Genomic DNA, 24,638 nt, shown 5'->3' with positions numbered 1-24,638 from the left:
TACCCCCCACATTACCAACAGTATACATTATTTGCAATAAAAGATTACCGTAATATTTTATTACTTGCAAACCAAACACAGGAATCTTATAAAATAAACGAATATTACCCCGATCCAAACGGTCTTTTATTAATAAATTTTTTGGACAATAATACCCTTATTTTGAAATTAATTAACATTAATCTGCCATTACAGTTTTACCCCTATTTAATTAAGTTTTTGGACAATAATACCCTTATATTTAAAGCAAATTGCAGGCCACTGGCCCACCGCCGCCCGCCAACCGCCTGAAGTTGTTGGAAATGACCACCGTACGTCGATCTGATCGTTTCCAGCCAGATCTACGGCTTCTGGTGTTAACGACAACTAGATCATTGGTCGTCGTTAATGACTAGATGGCCAAATAGATCTTACCATAGCTATTTCCGGCTAGATCCATAATGGATATGACCGAAAATGGCCAAATCAACGCACGGTTGACCAGATCTGGCTGTTCATGCGCCGTTACGACCACTTTCGATGCTGCCGGCGGTGGTGGCAAGCAGTGGCTTGGGGTGGGTGGGGGTATTTTTGTTAAGTTTTAAAATTTTTTGGTTGCTGGGGTGTTTTAGCAATATCTCAAACGTAGGGGGTTAAAAGAATTATTCAAAAAAAATATTATATTAATATTTAAAAAGTAGGACAATTTAGTAAATTATATAACATACCCACCAATTTATTCCAACCAACTAAACACATTTTCCTAAACATTCCCAATAATCTTCAAGGTAATATATTTTTATATTAATATAACATTCCGTGAATCAAACACATCATTTCAGTAATACAACCTTCCCCAAACCAAACTCACCCCAAGGGTTACCTAAATTAACTTCTGATATTAACTTTGTTTGTAAAATCGATTATTAACGACATTGACAATACATAATTCTTATTAACGAGTGCCATTCACATTAACTGTTAATCTTCAAAGGAATGCTTGATATTAACCGAAAAAGGAAAAAATAAAATCAAAACAATCATTAACTCAAAAAAAAAAAAAAAAAAATGACATTGACAATACATAATTCTTATTGACGAGTGTCATTCACATTAACTGTTAATCTTCAAAGGAATGCTTGATATTAACCGAAAAAGGAAAAAATAAAATCAAAACAATCATTAACTCAAAAAAAAAAAAAAAAAAAACATCTTCATTATCGTACATCAACAAATAATTCCAATATATTATTTGAAATTTCAAGCTAGAAAAGTTGGTAAAAATTCAATAAAGATCTCATATAAAACTTTATGCAATAACTCATATTACAAAGAAATATTCATATATAAAAATATTCACTTGTAATGTGATATGAATAATGATGAATCATGCTCATGTGTAGTGTTTTAATTATTTAATTGAAAGAGAGAGAGTGGTGAGTCACGACATCTATCCAAAAGGAGATTTTCATAACCATCCCTTACGTTTTGCTAACCGTAAACCATCCGGCACTTCCGAGGGAAATAGTTAAGAATCACCCCTAAACCCTAACGCCATCCAATTCCATTAAGTTGTAAGTTCAAATTTAAATAAAATTACTATTTTATCCCCACTTTCATTATATTTGAAATTTCCAATAACTCAAACCTAACACTTTTAAGTATTTAATTCAAAACTCTAACCAAAGTATATATTAATAATAATTTATATAACTTATGATACAATCATAAAAAACAAAATTTAAAAATTAAAAAAATAAAATAAATATATCATCTACTCATATAACTTAATTTCGCTAGATTAGTGAATTAATTATGATTTAAATTTGAATTCAATTGGGAGGAAAATCTTTTTATCATATTTAATGAGTAAGGGTAAAATTGAATTTTACAAAAAAAAAAATTAACTTGCAAGTTAACAGAATTGAATCGTGTTAGCGTTCAGGGGCATTTTTGACTATTTTTCACTAAAGTGCCATAATGTAATTAGTAAAAAAGTGAGGGGTAATTTTAAAGTCTCCCTTCATCCAGATGCCCACTCTGTCCAGAACAGGTAGGCAGGATAGCTCTTTCCACTTCAAGCCAGACTTTAAAATCTAAATCAGGAATCACCCCAAATAACACGTCACCATCTCAAGGTTGCCTAACTTCTGCAACAATCTCATGCGCCAAGTAATTAAGTACATTTATTTGTCCAAACTAATCATTATTAATTATCCAATAATTATATATGTATATAAACGGGAGAAGTAGACTTCATTCTCTTCTTCATTTTCTGAAACTATGCATAGGCTCTTCGCTCTACGCTCTCTCCGTCCCTCTGTTTTCACTAAGCAGAAGCAATCTGCTTCTTTCTCCACTTCTCTCCTCTTCGATGACACTCAGTTACAGGTACGATTTCTATATTTTATTTTTATTCATTACGAATTTCAATTGCAATTGCAATGAATTTTTTTTTTTTTTTTTAATATTTCTGATTTTTGTTTTCGTAGTTTAAAGAAAGTGTTGGACGGTTTGCGCAAGAAAACATTGCTCCTTACGCGTCCAAAATTGACCAAACAAATTCTCTCCCTAAGGTTATATCCTATAATAATCATGACTGTCATCATCCTGTTCGAGTAGTGTGACACTTCGGTTTACTTGTATTTATGATCTTGTTTCAGGAGGTTAACTTATGGAAACTCATGGGAGATTTCAATCTCCATGGAATAACAGCACCAGGTAATGTTAATTTAATCTGTTCATATACTATTTGTAGGAAGAACTTACTTGGTGGATCAGTTTTAAATGCTTAATAACTGTGTTCATGTCTACTAAAGTATGATGTTGCTAAAAAATTAACTGAGGATTGTTTTGTAGAGGAATATGGAGGACTCGGTCTTGGTTATTTGTATCACTGTATAGCGATGGAAGAAATTAGTCGTGCTTCCGGGTCTGTTGGACTCTCTTTTGGTGCACATTCTAATTTGTGCATCAATCAACTGGTAAACAATAAAACCAAGGGCTTAGTTGTAATAATAGTTTTATGGTCTCCTAATGTTTTTTTAAGATATTTGTTATGGTTTTGTAGGTGAGAAATGGAAACCCTGCTCAGAAAGAGAAGTACCTGCCAAAGGTTCGATTATCATCTAATTTGATTGTCTTTATTTTTAGTGTAATGTTCACTGATGCGCTGGTTGAGTCCTTTTCTGCTATAGGAATGGTTCTCACTTTATGTATCTTATGACAATTTTGTCTGCAATTTTGGCTTCTTTCATCTATTTGAATACAATTTTTGAGCTCTAGATGGCATTGCATGACAAGTTTTTTATCTGATTTTGCCTTTTCTGTTATTTTTTTTGGCTAATTAATCGTCTCTTTATGTGAAGCTTATCAGTGGAGAGCATGTAGGAGCTCTTGCAATGAGTGAACCTAATGGTAACTTGTATGATCTTCTTGTAAGCCCTGTGTAGCATATTGCTAGGTGATCTAGCTAATGCCTTTCTTTGTGTTATATGCAGCTGGCTCTGATGTTGTTAGCATGAAATGCAAAGCTGAACGTGTAGATGGGGGTTATGTTTTAAATGGGAACAAGATGTGGTGCACTAATGGTCCTGCCGCTCAGACATTGGTATTTTCTTAAAATTTGTTGGCAATTTTCTGGGCACAAGTATTTTTTCAATTGATTTCAGTTCAATTTATATATATCTTTCTAGGACTCTTTTTGGGATAATCTTATATAGTTTAAGGTTATGTGCTTTTGTAATATATCATCTCAATTCATCTGTGATTAAACACTATTTACCATATCTATCATATATGCAACAATTAGACCTGTCACTGTCAATTCTGAATTGATACAAGTCAAGTGAGATGGTAAGAGTTTATATGAATATGACAGATGGATCTCATACTGTAATATACAGCATGAGGATTCTTGACAGCAATATTTTCTAGTACTATACTTTTTATGTAAAGAAAATTGCCTATTCTAAAAAATTACTTTGTTTTCCATCTGAAAATAATAGTACTTGGTTGTAACATATGATGAACAACATGAAAACTGTCCCACCTTGTACAGCTATTGATATTTCTCTTGTTTGGTGCCTTTTTTTTTCTTGTATGTTTGTGGTGATCCATGAATTGCCCCAGGTTGTTTATGCAAAAACGGATGTAAAAGCTGGCTCAAAAGGAATCACAGCATTTATCATTGAGAAGGGAATGCCTGGGTAATTGCACCAAAGCTAATTTACTGGTTGGCTATTTAAAATGATCAAGTCATAAACAACTTTCTTGAACACTTTTAGCAAATTTAATAAACTCAAATTTTGTTGTATTACTGTCCGTCGAAGGATGGGCAATCGACTTGGGGTGCACAGATTAGTTTCAATGAATAATTCTATCAATGAGCCTGGCAACTAGCTGTTAAGATGATGCTTAAACTGATAACCACCACTGTCATTTGCTCAAATTAATTGAAGGCCACACGTTGGAGGACCCACTACAATTGTTTATGGATTGGAATGATAGAATATATGCTCAACTCAGCTAAACGTGATACAAATGTAATGAAGAAGTGGCTTCAAGACAACAAATGGGATGAAAGTGTTCATTTTTTTTTTCCATTCTAACAGTATAAAAAGGTCGAGACAGTTCTCTAAGGATAAAGTCTTCTGAAAAATATTCATTTAAATATTGTGTTATAAACAAATGACACAAATTTCATTATGTTTATTTTTTAACGCCAATCTAACCTAAATATATTCAAATAAACAGATGTGACCTCCTTAGATTAATTGAATTGTTGATTTTTACCAGGTTTCTTGTGGTTCTGCAGATTCAGTACTGCTCAGAAACTGGACAAGCTCGGGATGCGAGGAAGCGATACGTATGTCTAATGCTTTAAAGTAAACTTTTTGGTTTTGGAGCCTGTCCCTACTCTTCACCCTCCTTCATACTAATAATACAGATTATATGTGCAGATGTGAGCTAGTCTTTGAGAATTGCTTTGTTCCAGACGAAAACATCCTTGGGCAGGAAGGAAAAGGTTTTGCGTTACATTGAATTTCAAATTTTTGTTACAGTCACAATATAGAGATGATCTAAGTGAAATCAGATGTATGGTTAAAATGAATGACAACATGCCAAGAATCCGTTGAGGTTTTGTAATTAAAAAGAAAGACAATAGGTGAAAAATTATTGCACTAGTATTTTTTATTTTATTTGATCAATCTGAGTACCTTTTGAAGTATTAGGATGCCAAAACTTACTGTTAGAAGTATCTCGTTTCATAGTACTGTTATAGTGCAACCTCAGGTTCTACATAGGAATTCTAGGATATTGTTCTTGTAAATTTAAAATGAGTAAACTTGAGAAGGTTTGTGGAGTTTAAAGGACTGTATAGAAAATTTTCAAATAATTGTGTTCCTTGTATTTGAACTCTTCTCAAAACTGTATTATATAGTCCTTGAAAGAGATATTATATTCCCTGTTGTGTTTCTTCTCCTTTTTTATTATCTTTTCTTCGGTTTTGTTGTTTGGTAAACTCTTTAGTACAAGACCTTCCCTTCCCTCTCAGCCTAAACCACTCTTTTTGCTACTCGGGTTGAAAGATTGATGGCATATACTGTAGGCAAAAGAGAGGAAGGGTTAGTTGCTTCCAGCCTTACAATTTAAGGAAGAAACTGATAGAAGTTTTATTATGTATGTTACTTTGAACTTCTTTAGAGTGTCAGTTATCAGCTTATCTTTTAAGTTGTAAGAACCCACCATCTGTTCTGCCATCCACAAACATCATAATCTGTCTTGTTCATTTTAATGCATGTTATTGGAGAAGCACAAGAACTGAATCTGAGTTCTCCCTTTTTTTATTTATTCTTTTTAATCATCAGTACTAAGTTTTTATGATTGTGCTTCAACTGTTTAATGAAGAATCAATTACATCCATCACATCAAACTTGCAGAATAATCTGATTCAATCTTTTCTTTTCTTTAGGAGTTTATGTTATGATGTCTGGACTAGATTTGGAGAGACTTGTTTTGGCGGGTGGACCCCTTGGTATTATGCAGGCATGCCTTGATGTTGTTCTTCCTTATGTTAGACAACGAGAGCAGTTTGGTCGTCCAATTGGGGAATTTCAGTTTATACAGGTTTGAAATTACTACTTGCATTTGCTACCATTCTGATGATTTTTCTTTGGTGCTTACATTGGAATCATAGCCCCCTTGGTGTTCTTAACCTGCTATTTTGTTACAGGGGAAAATTGCAGACATGTATACTTCTTTACAATCTTCAAGGTACAGGACTCTGATTTGATAATACATCGATTTCTAAGTTAAATATTTCTCATGGCAGCACTTAACAATATTCATCCTTTCAGGTCCTATGTTTATTCCGTTGCCAGGGACTGTGACAGTGGAAAAGTTGACCCCAAGGTGTCCTGAGAATCTAAGTCTTTTCTTCTTTGCTTTTGTTCCATCCGTAATGGTAAAATATGAAGAATATTTCCTTTCTGTGAATACAATTTTCAGGACTGTGCTGGAGTAATACTTTGTGCAGCTGAAAGAGCCACCCAAGTTGCTCTACAGGTAAAATAACCTGCATCTTTTTATAGTCTTAACTCTTATCATTTTGTTTGTGCATTCACTAAATTTGGAGTTCTCTTCAACTTACTTAACATCATATAAATGGTGAAAGTCCTGCAAGATGTTGTCGATAAAAAAAAAAAAAAATTGATGAGTTTGCATTCAACTTTCCAGGCTATACAATGTTTAGGTGGTAATGGCTATGTAAATGAGTACCCAACTGGCCGGCTTCTTCGAGATGCCAAACTATATGAAATTGGGGCAGGCACCAGTGAGATTAGAAGAATGATCATCGGCCGTGAGCTTTTTAAGCAGGAGTGAGGGGAGCCAATTTATACATGTCTTCTTGGAATCATCACTTGGGCAATTTCTCATACTAATTCTGAAATGAGAATTTCTATCATCTAAAGAAAGAAATATGCTGATAATCACCAAATTAATAAATTTGTACTGCTTTATTGACTGTATAGAAAATAAAATTTTTCAATCTATTCCAACTCCTTAATATTTTTTATTGATCATCACTGCAATTTGATATTCTATCTTTGATAAATCAGTTACTTAAAAACATAAAAGAATTCAGATCTCTATCAGTCATTAAATTTAATCTGTTGAACTAAGTTCAACAATTAGGGGCGAAGCAAACGCATTCGGAGTCCCACTTCATAATTTATTTTTCTCTTGTATACAAACTTATTTTTTTCTCTTATATGAGTATAATAGTAAATCATAGGTAAATACATTTATTGTAACTCAAAAGGTGAAACAATATTCTAATAATATTGATTCTGTTGGACGTAGCCTGTTAATTGGGTGAATCAGGTAAACGGTGCTTGTTTTCTTTCTCTTTACTAGTTTAATATTTTTGTTTGTTTACTTGTTTGATTTCGTATTACTCTCTAGATTGTTTCAAGAAGAAGAACGTGCAAGGAGTGTCAGTCCCACTTCATAATTTAGGCAAGAGCTTTTAGTGAATGATCCATCCCCAAATCTAGTTCCAGTTCCACCTCATAATGCTTTAATTAAAGTTTAAAGCTTTAGTAAGCATGGCAAACGCTGCGTTTAGGAGTTTTCAACAGCTTGAATTTGAAATGTCATTGCTCATCAGTTGAATTATATGCCGTGCTTTGATAGGTAGTATTGATTGCCGGCCATAAAAATTGAAAGTGAAGGACAAAATAATGGTAGGTGTGCACAGAAGGGCTCTACATAAAAAGCAAAAATCTGTAAATTATTTATTGAGTTAGGGTCCCTTGCCCGTGTAAACAACGAGTGGAACTCCCTGAACGAAAATGATTATGCTTTATAGGATCAATGTGAAAAATGTTGCTTTTTTCATGGCTCAATTTATGACCTGCTTTTTTTTGGTTGAAAAAAGGGGCCTGAGCCCAGAATTTATGACTTTTCAGATAGTAGAGGTATTGGCTCCCACATCACTTAAAAGAACCGACCATTTTTTTCTGGTATGAAAAAGCCCCACTTAACAATAGTCTTAATACTAAAAATAAAACACAAAAACTCAACCAATTTACCCAACCGACTGCTTTCCATTGATGAATTTGCCACAATAACTCAGTATTAAGGTTTGTGTCGGTTTCCATAGTTGCTCACTACTTAGGTTTGTGTGGGTCAATGAATTTCACACACTGTCACATATTAACTTGCCTGAAAAATTGTTAAGTGTTGTTGGACTTCATAAAGACGAGTAAAGAGTGGTTAAATTGGAGTTGAAATTTATTCAGACTGTTCCATCGTTAACTACTTCATCAACTCCAGTACAATTCCAGTTTATCATAAAAAAAAAAAAATGAAGGCATTATCTATTGAGAATAAATTATAGTTCAGGATCCTAAAAATTAGTCAAGATACCAGTAAACTAGTCCGGATATCTCCGATCACAAAAAAACATATACAGTATGTAGTTGTGTATAGATACATATGTAGTACATAGCTACAAATTCTGAAAAAGATCTTACCATGGTCCCGTAGCCTATAGTTCAGGATTTGCTGATAGATATTAACGGTCAACTGTTTGTTAGAGGCCTGTTGAAAGTGATAATATCCTTCTGAAGGCTTTGTTTAAAGAATTATTTGTTTAATAAAATTGACAAAAGTTTGTATTTTGTAAATTTCACTGATGATATCCAAAACGAGATAAGGTTTCAGGAATGAAAAAGAAAAAAAAGTAATGGGGTTCGAGTGGTTGGTTAAATTTGTTGATTATTTTCCTGGGACCAGTATTATAGTGTTTAATTCTGGCATCTGTTAATGAATCCCTGCTCTTGCGGGTGCTTTTCTGAATCATTCTTTTGAAGCTTATCGCCTTATCCCTCTCATCATGAAACGAAACGCCCACTAGTATTTACTATTTAGTAGTCACCTACTTTTGTAAAGTTCTGAAACAAGCCCTGCTTCGTCTTTTGCTAAAATCTGAAAAGCCTGCGGTGCTCCTTGCAAGAAAATATTCAAAGATAACCCTACATTCAACTCAGAATTACAATTTGGTAGGGAACAAAATCAACGTTTTTCACATCCACTTGCCCCATTGTGACTGAATTACAGTAATTCAGTCAAGCACTATGCAGAATCACTAACAATTTACACTATTTAGAACATCTCAAAAGTGACACATTGAATGAATTATTATTCCACCACACATTCATTTACTAGCTTTAGTGCTACGTGCGGCTGATGAACAGAAAGCACCAGTTCAAACAGAGTTTAACAACTGTATTGTAATATCGATAATGGAAGAGCACAGAGATACACACTAAAGCCATACAAGACATTCAACTAGGTTCAGAATCCATAGGTTGTACACGCAACATATAAAACTTTATGCCAAACTTTCAAACCCTTATTACTGTAGGAGAAGAATCTGGCTGGCCCACCGACGAAGACTTTGAAGCTTCTATTACCACAGGTGCTTGATCCAAACAACTTTGAGTATCGTCGGTCATTCCAATCGTCATCTTCTCCACTTCTTCTAGGGTATATATATGGATCTTGGACACCACATTACAGAAGTCACTGATACCAGGAAAAGTCACATGTAAATGCCAGGGTCCAAAGAGCTAATTTTCATCATCGTTTCAATTTTGCATCAAGTTTCTTTTGAAACAGCATAAACCTTCTATTTATAATAGTGGCTCAACAAGCTAACAGAAAACCTTAATCTTAGTATCTTACTATCATAAGAAAATATCAAAAATCTAATCAGATATAGGTAAAACAGGACTTACATATCTACATTCCTAAAATAAAAATTCTTCGTAAGGTAACTACTAAAGATACTGTGTGATTCTACATAACCTATTCCCTTCCATTCTTCTCTTTGCATGTATTTTAACCATAAATATCTTTTAGATTGTCTGTTGGCTACCTCTCATGCAAAAGATACAAATGATTCTTACTTCTCTGTACAATTTACAGAACTACAATGCATACTGCATTTCTTTACAGGATTTCTAAAACTTAGGGTAGGCTTCACAAATCAGTTACTCATTTCTGTATTTTGGAAAATACTTTCCAATATTGTCTCTCTCTCTCAATTCACAACTATGATAACTTATAAACTTGGGGGTTCAATGAATAAATATATCTAAAAGAAATGCACGAAGTCAAATTTTTTTTTTTTTTTTTTTCAGATATGCACTTTGGAATAATAATCCCATATGCTCGCCTTGCAAGTCTTAGTATAGATAAAAATCTGATTAATGGATAAAAGGGAAAACTTAAAGAAATTGTTTCTAATGCAGAAACTTGTTTTAGAAAAAAGATCTTGAGGTTGGACACAATTTCTATCAGAGATTGAACAGGACAGATGATAAGAGACAATTAATATTAGAGATACTTACTGCCAAGGGTCATCCCCAACCACCATCATGTCGTTCTCACTGTCAGTGTACAAGATCTGCCATCCCTTATCAGGATCTCGTAGAAGGCCTTCCATATTGAATAGTTGTTCAAGTTCACTTAGCAGGTCACCATAGCCATTGAGTCTTGAGAGATCAATTGCTCTTCCAACCATGCTTCCTTGTTTGTGAACCTTCACACAATTTTGTAAGATCAGTAGCAGACAGTTGAAACAAAAACTGAAAAGTAGCAAGTTTTGTCTGACTTGAAGCTAATATACTTACCTTCGTACAACTCCTCTTACCAGTGCTTTGTGAACTTGGAGCGGGTGTTTCCGCAGTCAGCGAGAAACCAAAAAGTTTACATCCTGCCACTGCTCCATTAAAGCTGCCATCTTTCTTATTTCTCAGATTAGTCTTAAAAGTCGTAGGCATAGGAAGACTTTCTGGTGGTTTATGCTCGTTCAGTAGATTTGGCTTTCTAACCTCTTCACCAATGAGCCCTGTCTGGATGGAAGAAGAGTTGAATTGGACAGTTTCTCTTGGGAAGTTATTACCATAAGGGGGCATTGTGGGATTTTTGCCCGTTTTCTGCATGTCACCATAAGTAAAATACATATTTTGAAGACTTTCTGATGGTAATGCATAGAAATTGGGCTTGGCTGCTTGATACATGCTGAAAGAATTGCAACCAAGATTGGGTTTACCCCATGTGCCTAGACTGAGATCAACTTTTCCGGTCAGGGATCTCAACGGGCATATTTCTTGACCTTGCAAGACCTTTGGATACCTATTGGATTCCATAAAGCCTGTGTAAGTGGTGGGGTGCACCCTCATAAACTCATTAACGTTACCTTTTCCTATTCCAGTTAATGCAAGATTTTGACGCGCAGGAGTTCGCGTCTCAAAATCCAGCGGGTGGTTAACAGTATCACAACCATATAAGGGTGATACAAAACCTACATTTTCTTGACCTTGCAAGACCTTAGAGGATCTGACAGACTCCTCAAAGTCCAAAAATCGACCCCCTCCTGCAGCATAAAATCAGTGATTATAATAAATAGCCAAATACTATGATGCTGATTTTGTTATCTAAAATTGAACCATATATACCAGTGACAGGGTAGTCATGTGGGGTAGCCTGGAGACCTGCCCGCAGTTTCTTCATCCTTGGGGAGGACTGAAGGCTCAGGGGTGGGAGAGAAACAGAACAATCGATTTCCCAGGGGGAAACTCGTTCTTGATGATCACTCCCAATGTCTTCATCCCATCGGACCTGTCCAGAAATTTAAGGATTATGATTAAAATAAGTACAAACTTTGAACAGTTATGCATCCGTAAAACGTAACAATTTTTTTTTTTTCAGGAATAAGAAATAGAAAGTATACAGACAGATTTGAAAAAATTAAATAAAAATAAAAAAGGATGCAAGATCTCCCAAGTGAAATGGTTGCACAATGTAAAAACATTGGGATGCTGCAATCCTTGATACTGGAAGCATAACTACAAGCTCACCATTAAGCATCTCCATTTTGAGTTTGGCCATCGATAAGGATCCAAGTCACCCATTCCAGTCACGACACCATTGCACCTGCAAGAAAGCAGAAATTATACCATATTCTTTACCAGTTAAAATATTTTATATCCATAATATTTTATAAATTTGCACCAGACCTTCTTTCTGGTGATTCATCCACTTCAAATCTCATTTTGAATCTTGTTCCAATGCATATTGGATTTGCGATGCTCTTCATATACTTTTGATAGGGTATGACAAACTCAGCATGACTGGCCCTGCATTCAACATTACAAAAACTTAAATTCTCTTGTTAACCCAGCGTATATTTTTTAGTTCAGTTTTTCACCCAGAAGAAAGTTAAAATATTTTTTCTCAATAATTGCATACTTCTATCATTTGAGGGGAGAAAGTGTAGATAGTTTTAATCATTCTGTAATGACTTTAGTTTGCATGAGCTCTAGGTATTTTTAAGGTCCACTTCCAAACCTCACTACCAGCTCATAAAGCTTCCAGCATTCACTTGTTCCATTGGGCTTCTTGGAAATACTAGCTTGTTTTAGCTTTGTTATTTCAGCTCGCGTTTTGTCAAGAGAAATGAGCCAAGAGGCATCAAAACCACCAAGCCATTCTTCAGGCATGTATGAGCAAGTATTTGATTAAAGTTATCAAATATTTATCCATAATATTTACAAGCTTCCCTAAATCTATAACGTTACAATTTTCAAATAAAACATCTTTTGATTCCATTTATCCTAGTCATTAGCCCAAGAATATTAATATTCCTCCAATATTTACAGAGTTAGAGGAAATTAATGATTACGACTGCACAAGAAAGTTCTAGAAGATGTACTGAAGAAGCATCAAAGAGAAGTGGATAGGACCATTTAAGAAGCAATTGAAATTATGTTTGAAATACTTGGAAAGCATATAGAGAAGTGAAAATGCATTACACAATCACTAAGATAGTGTAAGTATGCAGCAGCAGCATGAAATATGAATGAGATCCAACATCAGATCATGACAAAATTAATTCTAAGCAAAATTGAAAAAAGTTATTAAGCTGGATTGAGTAAATGAGCAATTGGTTTGTAGTACCATGCCCTACTTTTCTTCTCAAGAAACTTAACGGAAAGAATAGGAGAAACCCCCAAACAGATAAGGTAAAAACCAAAGACGGCAAAGGAGATAAACAGAGAAACCAGACTAACAAATGGAGAGAAGCCTGTAGATTTCTCTTTTCCATTTTAACTTCCTACAACTAATTCCAACGGTTGTTGGGTCAAAAGGGTTGCATTAGCTGTTTTTGTGTCACTAAGATTTGGAAAAAAAAAAAAATAACGTAAGCTCCAACCCATTTTACAGAGAGGAGGCAGCAAAAACCTTTACTATTCTTGCTATTGATTCCCTATTCTATTTCTCAGCTCCTACAAACTCTTAGAAAACTGAGACATTTCTCTATCTTACATTTCCGATTAAAAACTATGAGTGGCAACCATGTCTTCCAACATCCGCTTAATCAATCAATAAAATGTTCTCTAGTTCAAGAGAACCACCTTTTTTACACAAATTTGATATTATCTCAGAGCCATTAGACATACATGCTTTCATGATTGAGATTCCATGCAATTTCTACATCTAATACACTCTGGCATTGACAAAACTTAAATTGAATCTTAACTATTCAAATGTACTAAATTAAAAATCAAAGCTTGGGAGTGAACTAAAATAAATCCATTGGATACTGACTGCAGACCTAGGAACTATTTACAGTCATCAAGCCGAGATGAAAATACCACAACGTAACCAAAGGAGTAAAAGTGTCACCATCAACATTTTCCTTTATTTGAACAGACAATGTCAATTACCTTGGACTGTAGAAAACATGAAATAAGCTCTTCGTTGATACTGCATTAGCCACTTGAGAAAGAATATTTGGGTGGGAGTTCTGCTTTGCAAGAATTGAATCAGGAAGACCATTTCTAGGTCGAACAGCTCTCCTAATTCCCAATCTCAGCTCTCCATCTTCCCCCCTACAAAGAAAACAGTAAAAAGATAGCTCAGATTTAACTTAATGAATGGTGGAAACACTCGATACATTTGGACATTGCTTGGAAATGTTACTTTCACATTCTGCAGGAGTGATTATTTCCTAAGTACAAATTCTTTTCTCCTTACTAATTGCTAAATTTAGAACGACAATAGTGCCTTCATCTCCAATTAAGAAAAAATGAGAAGGTTACCGGGTGGGATTTTATGTTCATCATTAAAATCTTAATTATTTTACCTCAAGAAGAGCACTGCATCCCCAGAAACAAGATTCTTTTGGCTCACAAAGATACTCCATCCTGTAGTAAGCAGATGTCGCCTTGGCTGACCTAAAAGGTTATAAACATTGATTACATCTATTTCTCCTTCAATTGATCCCAAGTCTCAATGTTTTATCAATATTACCTCTATATATGTGTCGAAATTTCCACTCCACTCCATGCAAGTCCTTTGCAACAAGCTCTTGAGATGGCCTCTGCTGTTTATAGTCCTGAAGCAAAGGAAATACCATCATTTTCACAAGAAACTCTCAACTGCATCTAATCATTTAAGTTGCCAAAAAACAAGGACATAAAAGATTAACATCACACCAGGGGAGGGAAACAATCTTCGGCGGCTCTACGAGGAACAGAGAAGCCTCCATGGGTGCTAGTATCAGAAGCTGTAAGTGTTTTGCAGAACATATGGGGGGTTGATCTTGTAGGTGATCCTCCATCTCCCTCCTCATCCACACCTGACTTTCCAAGCTCTTTGCCCTCTCTATCCATTCCTACCAACTATACAACACCCAAAATTGACACCAGAAAATAAATATAAAGCAACAGAAGTTTCAGTTAAACATAATAGAATCTAAGAAATCACATAATACAACTGCCACTTACCAAGAACCAGGAAATTTAAATCCAAAAGATGACAGATTACTAGCAAGAGCTAATTACAAAGATGAAGAAACTACTATACCTCCTGTTGAGGAAGCAAAGTAAGCTGTGTATAAACCTCATCATTCTCCTTATTAGCCTGTTTCAAGAGATTACAATTAAGAAATCCAAATTTGAAAGAAGAAATAAGTGGAAAATTTTATGACTTCTGATGGAGACTAATATGAGAATGCACAATCCAAACTTTTTGTAGAAAACCTGGTACTTACAAGTAGTTGGACATCAACAACGTTGCAAAAGATTTGAGCTTGAAGATCAAAGGTGGGAACTTCAATAGGTGAAAAGGGAGAGCATGAAGCAACTTGTTCCAAGTGACCTTGAGGGAAGTAAACAACTACATTTCCTTTCTTGGGCAGTGAAGTGAGAGGACCAGCACAAGCATGCCACAGCTCAAAGTAAATTGAAGAAGTCAAAGGAGATGAACCTGAATTTGAGGAACATGAAGAAGAAGATGAAGAGGACAAACGATGAACACACCCACTGTTCTTCTCACAGTTGCCATTGCAGAATGCAATTTTTTCCACTTCAGTAGTAGCTGCATGGTTCAGATCAATTTCCATGAACACCCCAAGTATATAGTATTCTTCGCTCTGTTTCTCTCTCAATAGAAATACAACTACATAACCAACCCACCAAAGAGAATATCTAGTAACTGAAAATAAAATAAAATAAAATAAAATAAAAGAAAGAGAAAAAGAAAAAGAAAGAGATGAGAGTAATCAAGTGGTGTTAACAAGAGTACCCACAAAGCTAAAAACTAAAGAAAATGTGAAATGAGGTCAAATCATAGGAAGAAAATTCATATTTTTTGAAGGGTACCCTAAAGCTAATTAAAACAGTAGAAGGGTTGCAAGAAGATGAATAGAAAACAACAAGAAAGTCATGTTAAGGCTAAAAAGATAGAGACGAAAGAAAGAGAAAGGAGAAAGAGAAGGGTATCAAATAATAACAAGGAATTCAAAGTATGATTCCTCTCCCATTTGCAGGTGCTGAGAAGAGGGAGCAGCAGACATAGACAATTGCATATAGAAAGAACAGAAACAAAAGGCGAAAAAAGGCAGTCTTGGTGGTGGCTTTTTGGACTTAGACTGTTATGAGAAAGAGAAAGAGAAACTGTTTTGGGTGGGGAGGGAGGGGGACAGGCTAAGACACTACAGAAACCACACTTCCCCACCTCTCTCTTTCTCTCTCTCCCTCAATTGCTTTCTTTCCCCTTAACTTTTTCTTTTCCTTTATTTATTTTTTCTTCTTCTTTATTTACTTGTAAATTATTTCCCTGTTGAGTGAAGTACTGATGAGGTATAAGCCCCTCCATCCACCAAGACAAAAGAGGTGTTTTCATTACATTCAACAACAAAATCTAATTTGTAACTTCTCTTTACAACTTTCTCCATTTTCCCATCCCAACAATCACATAACTTCAACCAAAAAACATAAACCTTTGTCACTCAGGACATGTAGTACAGTCTAGTCTACAGCATCATCTTAGCAACATATAATAATAATAATAATGTATCAGTAAAAAATTGAAATTTTTACAGTATAAACGATAAGATTTGATGTAGAAAGTGGTAAAAATGAATAGAATTATTAGTACCTGGATTATAAAAACAACTTTTGAGCAATGGCTTTGAAGGAGTTAAGAGTTGAAAGAAAGATGGAAGTTGAAAGGAGACAAAGAGCACAGTGTTTAATAAATAAAAAGAGAGAGAGTTGTCAATGTAAAATGGGGCCGAGAGTTGTTTTGTTTGGCAGCAAGTATCGTGGGCGGACGTGTTGTTAGTTGTTGGGACTCAGACTCAGTGAGTCAGAGGCCCCGGCTCTCCCTTCCTTTTACTATCTCTTGTCTAATCACTCTTTGTTCCTTTATATTTTATGTCTTCACTTGCCAATGTAAGGGGCGCGTGATTTTTAACACTAATTAATTAATTAATCAAATTTTTATTAAATGCACTAACAATTATTTGATTAACAAGTGTTCGTTTTTAACCTTTTAGTTGATTTTTAAAAACATTGTTTGAAAATCAAAAGTGGTCATTATTCTTAAGGGTGTTCAAAAGCGGTTAATCGATTCTTTTTTGAACTGAACTGGTTTGGAGAGATAATCGATTTTTCAGTTAATCAAAAAACTAGTTAACCACTTTGAAAGCGGTTAACCGGTTTTGAACCAGTTTTTTTTTTTATAAGACTTATTTTTTTAATTTTTTTCTAAATTAAATTATAAATATAAACAATACACATTCAAATAAAAAATTAAACATTCATACATATATTGATCAATACTAATAATATATTAAAAATTGATACAAATAAAAGTTCAAAATAAAAATATTTTTTATTTAATATAATATATATATATTTATATATTTGTAAAACCGGTTCAAAAAACAAATTTCGGTTAACCCTTTTTTTTTCGAACCGAAAATCCGGTTTTTTGAATTTTTCGAACTGTAATTGAACTATTTTTTTAGTTCGGTTCGGTTTTTGTATTTTTTTGAACACGCCTAATTATTCCTAGGTTGTTTTTTTTTTCAAGTTTTAAATGTTCGATGACATGTGGACAATTTTGTTTATTTATTTTATTTGTTGATATATATATATATATATATATTTTGTGATCGAAAGTATTTGAACCAACTTACACGTACCTCAATTTATTCTCTAGGACCCTGAAGTTGACGACCACCCCTATTAGGGCTTGTAGAGACTTGAACTCAAGAGCTCAAGAAACCTTCTTTTGCTATTTTATCATCAAAACACCCAATGATAGTTATTATATTTTCATTTTGTACTTATCCATCACACAATTTTTATTTACTAAAATAAAAGCTTATGTTAAGAGATAATATTTTTTAAAATTTAGAATTATATGTTAATTATATTGAGAGACATAATCCGATCTTCTTTATAAAGTCATTTTTTAGTCAAACGTCTTAATGTATTTTTTTTCAATACCATATGTATTTACTATTAAATTTATTATATTGAATTAAAATTATATTTTATAACCCCGATCCAATAATGCATAGCATACACATGATTCCGATCTATTAATATCAAAACGTCCTGATCGAAGAATTATTCCAATCATTATTGTTTTTTATTAAATTAAAAAGGCATTTTGTGATTTGTTTGAAAAAAGAGAATAAAAAATGAGAAAGTGAGATCGACGCGAGAAATGAGCGAATGGAAATGGTAAGGGAGGAGAAAGTAGGGTTGTAATTCATAGGTCCACCACATACATTCTTCTCTCTCACACCTCGATTTTCTCGACCCAATTTACCCTCCTACTTTTGCTTATTTATTATATCATTCTCCTTTTTTAACTTATTTATTAAACTATCCTCCTCCTCAATAGTACTACTGCTACATTACATGTCACAGACAGCCATTTACTGCTACTGTGGTGGGCAAAACGACAATTCAATATATTTAATGTCCTTAAATGGCAAACCCAATTTTAAATACTCATAAAACTAATGTCCTCCATAAAAGATTATATATTTTGGAGAAATACATNTACTTATCCATCACACAATTTTTATTTACTAAAATAAAAGCTTATGTTAAGAGATAATATTTTTTAAAATTTAGAATTATATGTTAATTATATTGAGAGACATAATCCGATCTTCTTTATAAAGTCATTTTTTAGTCAAACGTCTTAATGTATTTTTTTTCAATACCATATGTATTTACTATTAAATTTATTATATTGAATTAAAATTATATTTTATAACCCCGATCCAATAATGCATAGCATACACATGATTCCGATCTATTAATATCAAAACGTCCTGATCGAAGAATTATTCCAATCATTATTGTTTTTTATTAAATTAAAAAGGCATTTTGTGATTTGTTTGAAAAAAGAGAATAAAAAATGAGAAAGTGAGATCGACGCGAGAAATGAGCGAATGGAAATGGTAAGGGAGGAGAAAGTAGGGTTGTAATTCATAGGTCCACCACATACATTCTTCTCTCTCACACCTCGATTTTCTCGACCCAATTTACCCTCCTACTTTTACTTATTTATTATATCATTCTCCTTTTTTAACTTATTTATAAAACTATCCTCCTCCTCAATAGTACTACTGCTACATTACACGTCACAGACAGCCATTTACTGCTACTGTGGTGGGCAAAACGACAATTCAATATATTCAATGTCCTTAAATGGCAAACCTAATTTTAAATACTCATAAAACTAATGTCCTCCATAAAAGATTATATATTTTGGAGAAATACATTTTATTTGGGATTTTTTTTTCTACAAGATTTCTGTTATAAAATGTTTTTTTTAAGTTTTTTTTTTTAATAATAAACTCTATGTGTTTTGCCTTTTAATAACGGGTATTCACTGGATTAAAAATTGTCATTAATTCAACCATCAAATTTATCAATAATTTCACCAATTTTACTTCTAAAAAAATATATTAATCTCTTAATATGTTGACAGATTTTAGTAAAAATATCATTTTCTTTAAAGTTAAACAGAATAATATCGATCCATAAAAAAATGAGAATTATGATCATATTTTTAAAGCCACCAAATGTTTATTACAAAAAAAGTCAAACACGTAAGATTTATAATCGTATTTTTGAAACTAGAAGATGCTCGCTACAAAAGGCCCCAAACAAACAAAACTTATCTATCATAAAAACATTTTATACCCTTAAAATTATAAGTAATGTTATGCTTATAACCGAGTCATACAAACAGACAAAAAAAATAAAAAATAAAGTAATCATTTTACATAAATTTTATATAATTTTTATCTATTTATATGACACAGTTGTAAGTGAAATATTATCATAAAATTATTAAAAATCTTCAAAAATTACAAATAACTCTATAAGAGTATTAAAAGAAAAATAAAACTATGCGTTATAATTCATTATTATGTGTATTAATATTTAATAAAAAATCCACGTAAAAATATAAAACAGATATATTTAATATATTAAGATTAGAATTTAGAGTGGTGGTCCAGGGAGTAAGTTAATTAATTACTGAAATAAAAATATTAAAAGCCCCTCGAGGCTCATGCCGGTTACTTTCTGTTTCTGCCACTCATTCATTCACAGTCACAGTCACAGTCAGAGTCACAGATTGACAGAACCATCTCATCTCATCATCTCTCATTTTCTGTCAAATTGCTTTTATCATCAAATGATATTATATTTTTCAAATATTTTGTCTGATGGGTTGTTTTTGTTCTGCATTTTCTCGCCCGCATTCATCGTACCCTATATCATATCTCCATCTCTCTCGCCTCTCTACCATTCTTTTCTCCACAGAAAACTACACCCAATATGCCAATTTTCATTTCACATGTTCCTTATAGAAATGTTTTTTCAACTCATCAGGTGGTCCTGAGGGATACAAGAAGAATTTGAGGTGGATATGATGAGAGACTTTCTAAATTATAGGTGGAATTTTAAGTCTTTAGATAGAAAAGATGGTTTGGTTTAATTGGGGTTGATGTGAGTTAGAAGCGGTTGGGGCCCCAATTTAAGGGGGGACAAATGGTATCCCGATAATAACTATCCTTCAATTGGGGCATAAAAATGGAAGAATCCAAAACAAAAATAAATCAACCATAATAATAATTATAGACAAAGCAGCATAATTTGGTGCTTTTATGGAAAAACAGGTTAAGGTTAAGGGCCACACGTCATCATTTTCTATGGATAATGCCAACCTCGTTAACATAATTATGCACCACTGAGATCTTGTAACTTTGGAGATAAGATTTGGTTTATGAGTTTTCATTATTCCTTAATTATTATTATTATTATTATTATTATTATTTTGGAGTATTCAGACCAGCTTATGTATACCTCGATTAATTTTCTGAGACCTTGGAACTAACAAGAGATTCAATGACTATCCTTATTAGTTACTGACAAGGGATTTGAACTCAATATCTCTTGAGTAATACACTAAAAAATCTCTATCGAACCGCTCGATCACCTAAAAGTAGTTATTATCATTTATCTATGATAACCAAAGACCCTTCAACCAAATTAGGAAAAAATTAGCTAGAACAAAATTTTCATAGTTTTTAGAAATGGTATGTGAACTGAAAACTGCTTTTAACAAATAACAAAGTCCACAACAAAATACTTGTATTCAAGGTACAAATCAAACGGACCATTTGACCACACTCTTTATATCCTTTCTAATTATGTAATATGTACTACAGATTTTGACCATTAACCATGCTGTTCAACTTCTTCAAAAAGAATTTATGATGCAGCTAAGATTTTGACCATTTAGCCACCTATTAGCCTCAAAGAGGTCCATTTTAAGCCCTTACCAATCTTTTGTTTATTGGCTTATGGTGGAAGAGAAAAAGCTTGCGTTAACTATCTCTGAGTGACCAAGTGGTTCGATTGAGACTCTTGGGTGTATTACTCAAGAGGTTTGGAGTTCGAGTCTCTCCTCCATTGCTAATAGGGGTAGCCACTAGAGCTTTTACCTGACCGATATTAGTTTCACGGTCTCGATGGATTATTTGAGATGCGTGTAAACTAATCGGACACTCCCAGGTTACTTCTTCAAACTCTCGTACAAAGACTTCCATAGAAGTAAGAATATCAATACAGAATTTGGAGTGGATGAATGATAATATAATTTTTGTCACAAGTGGATGATTAAATCTTGTGTGAAGAAGATTTTGATTTAGGGTAGTTGGGGAGATGGATTGTTAAAGGGTCAATTTGTGGTTGAAAAAAAGGGGGACAAATTAGGTTTTCAGCAATTGAAAGGTGTAGGGGAATGATGTTGAGATAGTAAAGTTCTCATTAGACACCAATTTCCATCATAGTTAAACCCAAGAATTTTGTTTTTGTTTTTGTTCTTTGCTCCCTCACATGTTGCCTTCCTAAATCCTTCATAAACAATTTGTTTTGTCATTGTTTCCCAACATAGTCAAGAAGATATATATGCCCACAATTCCAGACAAATTGGAATCTGTGATCCTCTTCATGTGACCCTTGTTCCATGGATAATTAACATCAATATCTTCACCAAGATTTGATTTCTCCTTTGAATTTCTAAAAAAGAGTAGCTCTAACATCGGCTTCAACCATTGCTCTCAGTCTTTGTAGCATCTGCCTTTGATATCAAGTTGTTATCATTATTAATTATTAGACTGTTGAAATTATAGCCTTTGTTACCTAAAAATCAGTCGTGATTTCAGATTAGTGCAAAAGTTTTTTTTATTTTTTCTCCCCACTTTCTGTATCTAGTTGAAACCTGCAAAATATACCCCTAAAGCAACACATCAGTAATGTCACTAGGATAATACAAAATCCAATGTTAGATACTGTTACAAAAATCTTAATCTTTCGGTACAATTGCAATTTTTTTTTTTTTGTATCGGGGTTATCCAGGCCAGTTTGCGTGCAACTCAACTAGTTTTCCGGGGTCTTGAAGTTAACGGTCAGGTAAGTCTCTAGTAGATATCTCTTATTAGTAATTGTGGGGATTCGAACTCAAGACCTTTTGAGTAATACACCAAAAAGTCTCAAGCAAACCGTCAAGCTACTTAGAGGTAGTTCAATTGCCATGTTTGTGCATACCAAAAGCCTAATTCCCAGCAATGAAAAAAGATGTATCTTATGTCAAAATTAGGGTGAACGGTTGAGTTCTAAGTTCTAACCACTCCAATTTCTAATGGGCCGACATGTTTTTTTTTGATAATATCGGAGTGTGGGATGTGGCTCTCCTACTTTTAACTATTGTTTGTCCCACACCACTTTGATGATGCCATTTACAAGTTGCTAGTTTGTGTTATGTGGTTCGGGCCTGATCTGGGTTGCTGTGGGCCTTCCCTGCAACTTGCATGAGAGTTTTGTCTCTGTCTCATTTCTAGGGTTAGTCATTTAACACGTTTCTTATCACTTGTCACGACTATAACCACATTTCTGGAGTTAAATGTTCATAATCTCTTTCTTGCTGGTTGTCTGATAATCATATTTTACATTATGATTTTGCATTGAATTTTGATAGGATTTAGGATACTTTTCATACAATTTGGGCCATAATTGCTACCTAATTCTATTAATTTGTTTTTGCAGGCCTAAACGATGATTTTTAGTATAAATAACAATTTTGAGCGTAAATTGTGTAACTTGAGCTTGGAAACTCGGAATGAACTGAATTTAGAAGCTTTGGAAAGCTAAGAAGAAGAGCTATAACTTTTATGTTTTGGGTTTTTCCTAATTCTTACTTGGCAAGGGTGAAAACTTGGCTTGAAGTTGTGAAAAGTACGCTGGGAATTGAAGAAAAACGTCTTTGGACGTACTTCAGTATTTCTGCCATAACTTGAGCTGTAGACCTCGGATTGTGCTGATTCTTGAACGACCAGAAAGATAATTGAAAGGGATACAATTCATATGTTTAACATTTTTCTAGATTCAGACTCTATTAGGCTCAAATTTGGCCCAAAAGTATTTACCGCGGCGACAAAACCTGCATCAGATGTAAAAATAAAACGACGCGTTCTGGCTTGTTAGGGCTTGATCCTTAAGTGAGAGGGGTATAAATTAGAGCGAAAAGGAAGAGAAAAGGGTCTTGGTTCGTCATTTGGGAGGCAGCTCATGGAAGGAGAAGATTATTGAAGATTTGAGCTTCAAATTAGAGAAGATTTCTCCATCTTTTGCTTGTTTTTTGATGATGGATCTTGATTCAGTTTGTTTTTGTTATTTTATTTCGTTTTTTAGTATGAACTGAGTTGTTTAGCTAGGGTTTGATGTAACCTTGATACAATGATTCAGATTTATATGAATTGATTTACTTTGAGTTTTAATTTCATGATTTAGTGTTTATCTCTTTGCTTAATGACTTTTGAATACTTGATCACCATTCAAATGTGTGTTGTTCATAATGAGACCGAGAAGTGATTTGTGATTGTGCCTCTTGGGATAAATACCATAGATTAAGCAAATGCTAGAGATAGGTTTAGCGATTTATAAAATCTAGATAGAATTCCATAAAACTTAAAAGACTTTGAACTATTAATCTTCAATTTGTTGAGTGCGGAAGCTTAATAGGGATAAGTAGGGAAATGTAGCCTGAGAAGGTATGTTTTACAACTTAGGGAATTCGATTTTCAATCAAGGAATTAGAACTTGGGTAATAGATTCTATGATTTGGGTTAGCGTATCTAGGTGAAATCAACACCCTAGCATTTTTTAGCATTTTTTAATTAGTTAAGTTGTTGGGTTTTGCCTTAATTTCATTATCATTCATTTATATTTTGTTAATTTGTATTTAGTTGTAAATTTTCCATCAATTTAATTTAATGTTTCTTCAATTAGGACTTAAACTAGGGAAATCGGTACTTAGTAACACTATCCTCGTGGGAACGATACTCTACTCATCACTCTATTACTTGTGCGACTAGTATACTTGTTACATTTGCATGTTTATGAAATCACGCATCATTGTCTCTTCACTTTACTTTCACATTTTGATGAGCAATGTAAATAAATTGCTTGTCATCGATTCATAGTTTTGTTTGTGATACTTCTATTCTCTTAGTCAACTTATATGCATTTGTTGAGTTTTTATTTTTTTATTTTTTTATGTGTTCAGGTCAGTTTGCACTAACCTCAACTAATCTCTCAGGATCTTAAACTACTGATTAAGTAAGAGTTCCAGTGACCACCCCTATTAGGGGCTGTAGGGATTCGAACTGAGGAGATTCTGTTAAATCCTCTTCCTGC

The 24,638-nt window shown here is 33.7% G+C and overlaps 2 protein-coding genes across 4 annotated transcripts; one reads left to right on the top strand and one right to left on the bottom strand.

Moving 5' to 3' along the window:
* The first annotated feature begins 2,262 nt into the window (after positions 1-2,262).
* Positions 2,263-6,950, top strand: LOC116114359 (isovaleryl-CoA dehydrogenase, mitochondrial-like). The gene is made up of 14 exons (XM_031400498.1): positions 2,263-2,370; positions 2,643-2,700; positions 2,839-2,963; positions 3,050-3,094; positions 3,348-3,396; positions 3,480-3,589; positions 4,111-4,187; positions 4,796-4,846; positions 4,941-5,005; positions 5,954-6,108; positions 6,215-6,255; positions 6,339-6,393; positions 6,490-6,546; positions 6,718-6,950. The coding sequence occupies exons 1-14, from the start codon at positions 2,263-2,265 to the stop codon at positions 6,862-6,864; spliced, it is 1,143 nt and encodes a 380-aa protein (XP_031256358.1). The 3' UTR covers positions 6,865-6,950.
* Positions 6,951-9,158: 2,208 nt separating this feature from the next.
* On the bottom strand, positions 9,159-16,619 carry LOC116114323 (auxin response factor 4). Of its 3 annotated transcripts, XM_031400472.1 has the most exons (13): positions 16,498-16,619; positions 15,110-15,435; positions 14,923-14,979; positions 14,553-14,738; positions 14,368-14,452; positions 14,201-14,291; positions 13,782-13,946; positions 12,072-12,191; positions 11,913-11,988; positions 11,511-11,673; positions 10,683-11,428; positions 10,401-10,591; positions 9,159-9,573 (listed from the first exon to the last, which is right to left on the bottom strand). In XM_031400472.1, the coding sequence occupies exons 4-13, from the start codon at positions 14,727-14,729 to the stop codon at positions 9,393-9,395; spliced, it is 1,995 nt and encodes a 664-aa protein (XP_031256332.1). In that variant the 5' UTR covers positions 14,730-14,738; positions 14,923-14,979; positions 15,110-15,435; positions 16,498-16,619; the 3' UTR covers positions 9,159-9,392. The 3 variants fall into 3 exon arrangements, with proteins under 3 accessions (XP_031256332.1, XP_031256329.1, XP_031256330.1); XM_031400469.1 differs by lacking the exon at positions 16,498-16,619 and having other exon boundaries at positions 15,110-16,091; XM_031400470.1 differs by lacking the exons at positions 9,159-9,573; positions 16,498-16,619 and having other exon boundaries at positions 10,422-10,591; positions 10,703-11,428; positions 15,110-16,101.
* Positions 16,620-24,638: the final 8,019 nt, after the last annotated feature.

Source organism: Pistacia vera, unplaced genomic scaffold (genome assembly GCF_008641045.1).
Source record: "Pistacia vera cultivar Batoury unplaced genomic scaffold, PisVer_v2 Contig71, whole genome shotgun sequence".
Taxonomy (NCBI): Eukaryota; Viridiplantae; Streptophyta; class Magnoliopsida; order Sapindales; family Anacardiaceae; genus Pistacia; species Pistacia vera.
The sequence above is the reverse complement of the archived record's forward strand: the minus strand, read 5'-3'. Positions and strand labels throughout refer to the sequence as shown.

Bases quoted from the DNA above. Each gene is read 5' to 3' on its own strand.
- LOC116114359 (XM_031400498.1), top strand. From the start codon at position 2,263: ATGCATAGGCTCTTCGCTCTACGCTCTCTCCGTCCCTCTGTTTTCACT. The intron at 4,188-4,795 runs GTAATTGCACCA...GTGGTTCTGCAG, and splicing joins ATTGAGAAGGGAATGCCTGG to ATTCAGTACTGCTCAGAAAC. The intron at 6,547-6,717 runs GTAAAATAACCT...TCAACTTTCCAG, and splicing joins CCACCCAAGTTGCTCTACAG to GCTATACAATGTTTAGGTGG.
- LOC116114323 (XM_031400469.1), bottom strand. From the start codon at position 15,460: ATGGAAATTGATCTGAACCATGCAGCTACTACTGAAGTGGAAAAAATT. The intron at 14,453-14,552 runs GTGTGATGTTAA...CCTTTGCTTCAG, and splicing joins AAGATTGTTTCCCTCCCCTG to GACTATAAACAGCAGAGGCC. The intron at 14,292-14,367 runs GTAATATTGATA...ATAACCTTTTAG, and splicing joins ATTTCGACACATATATAGAG to GTCAGCCAAGGCGACATCTG.